General features: G+C 38.0%; 1 protein-coding gene across 1 annotated transcript in view; it reads left to right on the top strand.

The window, feature by feature from the left end:
- The window catches only part of plxna2 (plexin A2), a 219,066-nt gene that overhangs the window by 190,930 nt on the left and 18,974 nt on the right, over positions 1 to 9,162 (top strand). The window contains exons 23-26 of the mRNA XM_016464872.1: positions 5,368 to 5,434; positions 6,307 to 6,453; positions 6,828 to 6,987; positions 8,506 to 8,609. Coding sequence (XP_016320358.1) covers positions 5,368 to 5,434; positions 6,307 to 6,453; positions 6,828 to 6,987; positions 8,506 to 8,609 — 478 coding nt within the window. The remainder of the gene's footprint in view (positions 1 to 5,367; positions 5,435 to 6,306; positions 6,454 to 6,827; positions 6,988 to 8,505; positions 8,610 to 9,162) is intronic.

The following is a 9,162-nucleotide window of genomic DNA, read 5'->3' as shown; positions in this document are numbered from 1 at the left end:
CGGAAAACGTTTTTTTTTTTTTTACTTTTTTTTTTTAACTCCCTTTTGCAGTTTTAACCCTTAACTGTCACCGTCCCGTATACGGGACGCCTTAGTTTACTTCACTATATTACAATTAAATCCTAATTTAATCATGACAAACTATATTATTATTGGAAAGGTCTAAGACTCCTAAATAGATATTTTACCATTATTTTTTGTTACAAATTATGTAGGAACAGTAATAGATTCATTTATGACAAGAGTGCACCAAGAGTCTATGACAAATCTTCATCATAACAGGAGTTCTGACCTTTGTCACAAAAAGCCTTTATTTCGTTGCCTTTATCCCTATCACATGTTTTAGTAATCATCATAAGTTATATACCATACCAAGCTTAAAATCTCAAAATTCATCCTGTGAAAACCATTTTGAAATCGGACATTGCGTTACCATAGAAATGGTACTTCAAAATCGTTTAACGGTCTCCTGCCCCTTAGCGGGGGTGTCATATTACAAAATGTATTACGGTCTTTTAGAATGAAAACATTTTATAATCTTGACAAAATACATATCGTTGGAAAGGTCTGAGTCTCAAGATTCCATATGTGGTGGTTATTTTGTGATATACATAATATTGAGAGAGAAATTGATAGATTTGTAACAGAAATGCATTAAAAAAAATCAATGGAGTTTGGGTGGCGCCAGGTGGCTTTTTTTGGTATAATGCCTAAACAAAATTGCATATGAACCTCAATTTTTTTGATATAAACTTAAAATTTGGAACACAACTTGTGTAGACATGTGGCTTTAATTTGATAGCAATTTTGTATTTTTAACTATTTTTTTAAATATTTATTTAATATAAAATAAAAGAAAAATAGTACAATACATTTTCTTTACAGTAAATTTAAACTTCTATAATTTTTTAATACTTTCAATTTATTAAATGATTTCACTTCTGTAATACTCTGCTAATTGTCTTATTTAAAAAGAGACCAACCTTAGGTCTGTATTCAAAAGCGTTCATGAATTATAATAATTTAAGTTTGTATAGTGCACTTTCTTGTGAATTTTCAAAAATGTGGATGACAGTTAAGGGGTTTAACATGTAAAGAACCACAAGTATTGCAGCTTAAAATCATCGTCACACTTTGGACTGACAATCATAACCGAGTGAGCTACTTTGATAGTGTGCGATCCTTCTACATATTCTTGAAGTAGGAACAAAGGACGTTCATGTGTGTTAAGAAAAATAATGAATGTCAAAGATGCCTGTAGGGCAGTTGCTTGCAAATGAGACATCTTTTAAGAATCAGACAATATCAACAGAGAGACTAATTTATTTTCATAAAGTGACCCACTTGCATTTAATGATAACCGACTGTGAAAAATAACAAGGGCCTGTCTGGTCTCTGTGGTCATCAGAGTGACTGTACGTTTAATTTCAGATAGCCTAAAGCTTAGTTGGCATTAATATTTGCTTGTCTATTATTTTTTAATCTTTATTTGATTATGGAATATAAGGAGACACAAGACTCAGACTTGTTGTGGGCTTCTGGTTCCATGTAGATCAGCAGGGGAATGTGATTTTTTCAGTGAAGACTGATTCATCACTTCAGAGGGAAAGCCACAATGAATCAAATCGCAGTCGCGCAGTGCATAAAAAGCTTTCAGTGGCTTTTTGCCATTCTTTATTAACAGAGACATTAGAGAAAAGACAGAAAAATACATGGGAGAAAGAAAAGGGATGGGGGATTAGGTTGCTGGCTGCATTCGAACCAGCATCGCCTGCAACTCAGCCACAGCTCTGCATGTATAGTGCATGATTTTTGTTTGTGTTTTGTTGTGGTTTGGTTTGGTGTGTCTGATTCCGCTGTTCTACCTCGTTTTTTGTCTAAAGTTGTTATTTTCTTGGCCAGGTAATATTTGTGCTGGGTTACAGAGTTATTATAGTATATTTTTTGGCTCTTTCTCAAGCTTTTTTGTCATCCACATGAGCACCACAACTCCGCGCTAGCCACTAGGCCACAACAGCAAATGATTTCTTCATGGGACTTTTGAGTTTTCTTACTTGTCTTTCGCTCCCTCATGTTAATATCTGTAGAGGACTGTGGCTAAAAATGGAACGGCTCCATGGCCTCAGGCTCTCTCTTGCTGCTGTTTGTGTGTGTGTACATGTTTTCACCTAATGAGATTTGCAGGCACACAGAGCCTCGGAATGGACTATTAGTGAGACACATTGTGTTGTGTGTCGCCTCTTCAGTGAAGCATTCCTTTACCCGCCTTAAGACACACACACATACACAACTCATAAGTACGCTAATAGCTAATAAAACCCTCATGTTCATTAATGAAACTCTGTTAAAAAAGAAAGCAAGCAAAAAGACAGAAAAATGCTGAAGAAGGAAGGAAAAGCACACTCTTTCTGAGCGGACGGAGGCAGAATTAAGCCTGGTGTGATGTTGTAGAGGATGCAAAAACTCATTTACTGTAGGTGCTCAAATAGCCTAGCTACTATTAACTTTCTGTTCATTCATTCTCTCACCAGGGGATGAACAGGCAATGTGTTTGAGCTTCCTGGTGAAAGAAAATAGTGATTCGGTAGCGAAAGTTTTTTAAAGCAATGAAGAGATTTTGGAGATTGACTTCTGTGGGTCTGAATTATATTTTGAAGCCAGATATTGACTCTGAGCCTCTGCAATATGAAATGTGTCGGTGCACCAGGAGAGTGCCCAATTCCCGAGTGCATTTGAAAATTCCCGACCAATTTCACTTCATTTCCAGCCATTTGTGAAACTAGTGTATGAGAAGCACTGAACCGGATGATTCTAATAAACAAGGATACTGCATTTTGAAAGGAAGTAAATTTAGTCCAGTAACTGTTAATTCAGCCCCTGTTTGTATGTTTTTTTTTTTGTCCGTCATCGTCCATCATTGATCGCCGATTGACTGAGACCGAAAAGAGACAGGAAACACTCTTGCAAGACCTGATGCAACCAGCATCAAACGCGTAGTGTATGTGTGTGTCAGAGCTCATAACACACACTCACACACACACTCACTGAATGAGTGTCACATATGAATGCACGCATCAGTGCACAAATACACACAGGTTCCTCTTGCTCCTGCATCCAAAGTCCCTCAGCTCACAGGCCCAGAAGAAAACAGGTAGGATGCAAAGGAAAGTAGACAGGCTTAAAAGAGAATATATAAACATGACAATGTTTTGTATAGCCCGCCACACACGCTGCTGAATAAAACACACTGTCCTTAAGAAGAACCACAGAATGACTGGCGTTCTCGTCACAAACATGACGACTTTCCTTTATTTCACTCCATCTTGCATCACTCCTTCTATTTGCCCTCCTCTCGCCTCTCTCATTTCATCTCTGTGTGAGACTGCTATTGATTTATTCACTAAAATGCACCATTATTAAATAAGCATAATTTGACAGCCTCGTTATTCGACAGCCATGTTTGTTCTTTCAGTAAAATTTGCATTTATCATCTGCTAATGCATTAACCCAGATGGGTGAATACCTCAAAAAAACAAATGCAGTATAATACAAATCACATCATCTTTATGTTAATGGACTCTTAACTCCTGAATATACAAACCCGAAACCCCTCAATGCGCTAATAGCTTGTTTTTTTAAAGCAGCCCATCCACTCAATGGCCATCATGACTGTTTTCTAGTATAGCTTCTGTCTATCTCCAAATCTGTATGTTATGCCAATGAAATATGCCAAAATGGATATCATAATTACAAAGGCCATGTCTTCACCAACCAGTAGTTCGCTTCAGTGACTTCTTAAATCAGCTTGGACTAACCTGTTCTAGGCAACTATATAGTGGGCAGTATGCGTTCTTGAATTTTATCTTCACTGTTTTTTTAAGTTGTTGATTATTTTATGTACATATTCTTTATATTTTACTGTCCTGTGCAGCATATCTTTGTTTTTCATGGTTTTGTGACTTGAGCTTTTTAAGACAATGTGTCTTGTGCAATAAATCTGTTTTTGATTTAAGAACATATCTTTAAACTAGGTTTAGTTAAATTTTTCAGCAGATATTTGTCAGTTCCCATAGGAAAGACAAATCAATAAAGTAATATATCCCAGTTATTTCTTCAAAAATGCAATGACATCACGTGGATGATACTGAATGATTTCTAAAGGATCATGTGATGCTGAAGACTGGGTGCTGAAAAATCAGCTTTGCCGTCACAGGAATAAATGACATTTAAAATATATTAGAATAGAAACTAGTTATTTTAAACTGTAATATTTTTCCATAATAACTTTCCATTTTTTTGATCAAATAAATGCAGCTTGGTGAGCATGAGAGATTTCTTTCAAAAACTGTCTAAGTCATCTCACCTTGGTCTTATGAATATGCAGCGATTCCGGGTTTATCACCATCCAGACCTGACCTCTATAAACGCACCTTATCTCGTCTTGCCGATCAGCGCTCACTCTCACGTGTGAACCTGAAGCGTGACCCCCTCAAGCACAATACGCACATGTGGACACGCTCAGACACACACACACACACTCTCGCCACACTCGGTGTTTGCGGGCTGTCTCATGTAATCATAGTTATTTCCACATGCATTAAGAGAGTCATTTTCTCTCACCGCTGTTGAGTAAATTGCGGGTGTGCTACCTCACCGTCCCCACGGCGTCCGGGCAGAGTGTGTGCGAGCGCATAACGTCGCGACAATTACGCAGCTGATATTACATCGTCCTGTGATGCTTATGTGTATTTGTATTGTCCATAAGTGAACTTAATACTCACTGCCACAAACAGAGCGAGGGGGGAAAAGTATTTTCCGGGGTGAAATGAGAAATGTTTTGCAGGGAAAGAGAGGTATTGGTATTCCACAGGTGCGCTCAGCCGTCAGAACGAGGGAATAACCCTTTCATGTATTTTTCATGCTCGTTAACCACTCCCATCGGGGTGCTGTTTGTTCTCTCTTCCTCTGTCTGCCTTATCTTTCCCTCTCTCTCTTCGGTTTTCTACCTGCTCTGTCTTCAACAAACGCTCGGCTTTTTCTTTTTCTCTCTTCCCAAATTATTGACCACAACTCTAGAGATCCCCGTTTGAGTTGTGTGTTTGTCATTTGTGGGTTTGTGTCTGTGTATCTGTCTCAATCCTCAAAGCAAAGAAAGAAAGAAAGAGACGGGGGTGGTCAAAAGAAAGAAAAAATGGACAAAGAGAGTCTGGAGTGACTGACCGGGAAGGCAACTAATGTTTTTCACACTTTCTGTTTTCCCCTCCATCAAAACCCAGCCATTATTATACAAAAAAAAAAGGAAATATGCTGGTATTCTTGACGATAAGTGACGTCACTTGCTGATGTTTGTGTATTTGTGTGTTTCAGGACCGAGTCTGTTGCTGAGAAGATGCTAACCAACTGGTTTGCTTTCCTGCTTCATAAGTTCTTGAAGGTAACTTGCTTCTTTGGCTTCCTGTAATAGTACTAGTCTCATCTAGACAGACTTTTGACGCTCAGCATGAAGTCTGGTTCACTCTGCAGATTATTCTGGCTCAGAGCTGCCCAATTAGAAAGGAAGCACCAGTCATGTCATGATCAACTACAGTTTGTATGTTTGTAGGAGCTCATTCAAATAATTGGAGTCTCTGGAAACAGTCGTAGGAGAAATATCAAAGACATTAATGTGTTTAGACTTCATGGTCGGACTTTAGAGTTTTAGCATTCAGTTGTGCTCAAGGATATCATGTTTACTTGCTGCTGCCAAGTGTCTCGAACTAAAATATATTTTTATATCTTGCCATGAATGGGGCGAATCAAGTCAGTGAGAAGTTCGGCAGAAACATATGTTAGTAACCTGGGAATGTTTAAAACAAATTTGTTTTTGAGAAAGCTTTTGGCCTTTTTATGTTGGTCAAAAATTGTCAAAGTAAATATGAATGTGCAGTATATAATACATACTGCATACTAACTGTACACATTATGCAATAATAAACATTTAAAATGGTAGTCTGTTATGTACATTGTTGCCACATGATCTTGATTGATTAGCCACATGACTTCATTGTGTTCGTATTTCATATAAAATTTGAAATAGAAATCCTGTTACACTGCAAATGTCTTTACAATTCAATTAAATGCATCCTTACTGAATAGAAGTATTCATTTCTTTTTCTTTTTTTTTAAATGAATGGTAGCATACATACTATATATTGCAGAAATAGTAGTATGCTAGTGTGATGTTTCAAACAGCACTAGAGCAGTCAGCGTATAAGAAGTGATAAAGTAATAATAATAATAATAATGTGTTGGTGTCTGTGTCTACAGGAGTGTGCAGGTGAGCCTCTCTTCATGCTGTACTGTGCTATAAAACAGCAGATGGAAAAAGGCCCAATAGACGCCATCACCGGAGAAGCCCGATACTCCCTCAGTGAGGACAAACTCATCCGACAACAGATTGACTACAAGACACTGGTCAGCATCACACACCCTCATAGCCACACTAATAAACATAGTATCTAATAAACTCTCATGAATGTCAGTACTGTTATTGTGTGTGTGTGTGTGTGTGTGTGTGTGTGTGTGTGTGTGTGTGTGTCTGTGTGTGTGTCTGTGTGTCTGTGTGTGTCTGTGTGTGTGTGTTTGAAATCAGACAGTCTGGCCGAGGGAGGATAGTGTTCATTAGTCTCTCATACCCTGCTAAGGCTGAGATTGGGGTCCTGCAGAGGGTGTGAAATTAGATTTCTCAGGCCAGGAAATGGCCTTTTCCAGAGCTACGCTCCGCACCTACGGCTTCACCGACCACAGCCCAACATCTCATTATCCTTGTTCTCTTTTTTTCCCTCCAGATCTTAAACTGCGTCAACCCAGAGAACGAGAACAGCCCGGAAATCCCAGTCAAGGTTCTGAACTGTGACACCATCACGCAGGTCAAAGAAAAGATTCTGGATGCCGTGTATAAGAACATGCCGTATTCACAGAGACCCAAAGCTGTGGACATGGACCTGGGTGAGTTTAACATGTGCACACGAGTGTGATATTGCTTTCAAAATGTAAGCTAAAAATGAGAAACTAACATTTTAGACACAATATTGTGTTTTTTTTTCACCCAAAAAAGGAAGGCGCAACAGAATGAATCATTTGAATGAATCATTTAGTGAATGAATCAGTGTTTTTGAACAGATTCTTTCTTTCTGCACTTGTTTTGCTGCTGAATTTCTGTGTTTTGAAGGAATCAGTTGACTATATGATTCAGTTACTCACTCAAAAAGAGTCACCTGTATCATTCCTGAATAAATCAGTGTTTCTGATTGAATAGTATGAGTGAATGATTTAATGACTCCCAGTATAAAAATCACTTTTTGTTCAGCGTTTTGAAGGAATCGGTTGACTGAATGATTCAGTTACTCAGTCATAGAGTCGTTTGTTTCATTCCTGAAATAATATTTTTTCGTGAACATGATTTGAGTGAATGAGTTCTTTGACTCGCTCACAAAGATATTCATGTGATATATTCTTGATCGCATTAGTCCTTTTGAACAAATCGGTTAACTTGAATGATTCAATTGCTCACTCATAAAAAACAATTGTTGAATTTCTAAATGATTGAACAGTGATTTTGAATTGAGTGATTGAAATATATAAAGACAACCACGTTTTGTTCCTTAATAAATCAGTGTTTTAAAAGAATCAGCTGGATGAATGATTTATTTGCTCACTCAGAAAGAGTCACTTGTTTAATTTCTGAATTAATCTGTGGTTTTTGAACAAAATGGTTTGAATTAATGATTCAATGACACTAATAACAAAAAAAGTCACCACCTACTGCCATGACAATGTAATCTGCAGAAAGAGTCACAGAAAAGCTTTTTTATTGATACATTTCAATATATAATGACTTCACATTTTTTTAATGAAATGTAAACTTATTTTGATTTGATTCCACGTTGTCTGAAATGCATAAACAGTGATAGAAATGTACACTTTTAGCACACACACACAAGCAGGTGTGTGTGAGTGTGTGACCCAGGTAAAAGCTGACAGACGGCGCTGACAGACTGACTCCACATTTCATTTCTGGCACACAAACGCCCATCTCACACACACACGCTACACAAAAGCCCCCTGTCAGCGGTGCAAATCATCCTTCCAGCACCTTGGCCAGAGTAATCTCCTCCATGATGATATTCTGTCTCTGTAGCTGCAGAACTGGCATTGCTTTTGTGTGTGTCTATGTGTGTGTGTGTGTTGGGGGTAGGTTTCTGCAGGCATCATCTGTGCATTTGGCAACCACGTAAACTAATAAACCCCATTCCACAGAGGAGAAAATCAATGATCACTCTCACTCTGAGCCTGTCTATATCCTATCAGCTCTCTCTTTAGCATTTAATTATACCCTACCGCGCATACACACACATTTCTAACCCATGTGAAAAGACACATTCAGAGCTTTGGATCAAATCAATCTGCTTTGAGCTGGGGGAGGTTCACTGTGTCTGTTTTAATGGCAAATGTTTGATTCTTCAGAGTGGCGTCAGGGACGAATGGCCCGAGTGGTCCTGCAGGATGAAGACATCACCACTAAGATTGAAAATGATTGGAAGAGGCTCAACACTCTCATGCACTATCAGGTACAAAAGAGGACACACACGCTCATACATAATCTCATGGTGCCCTCTTCTGTCTAAGCGGGTAGACATTAAAGGGGATGTATCATGGATTTTCTTTGCTCTATTGATAGAAAAAAATAATCTGATGTACTATGCAGACATACTCATCCATTCTCAATGCAAAGCTCTCTCCCCAGTGCAAAAATAGCACAAATTCATGCTCTTAATCAGTATTTTTCCTAGTGAACGAATAGAAATATCCTTAAAGCTTAAAATGGAATGAAAAACATTATAATGCTACAAAACTATAGATTATAGCATCTTTAAAAAATCAGGAATCATTAAAAAAACACAACAACAAAGACAACATGCTACAAAAAGAAATCCTCTGTATATCTATTTAACTCCTCAGACATGAAACAATAATTAGGCTCAACAAAAAAAATATTTCCTTTATCTGACACAGTGCTCCAAAATGTCTCGCTGTGAGTGTTTGGCTCCAGGGAGACAGACCAGCAGATCTCACAACACAGGACAATATAATAGAGGACAATTATTGAAGTGTGTTGCTGGA

Source organism: Sinocyclocheilus anshuiensis, unplaced genomic scaffold (genome assembly GCF_001515605.1).
Source record: "Sinocyclocheilus anshuiensis isolate Anshui unplaced genomic scaffold, SAMN03320099.WGS_v1.1 scaffold1089, whole genome shotgun sequence".
In the NCBI taxonomy this organism is placed as follows: domain Eukaryota; kingdom Metazoa; phylum Chordata; class Actinopteri; order Cypriniformes; family Cyprinidae; genus Sinocyclocheilus; species Sinocyclocheilus anshuiensis.
The sequence above is the reverse complement of the archived record's forward strand: the minus strand, read 5'-3'. Positions and strand labels throughout refer to the sequence as shown.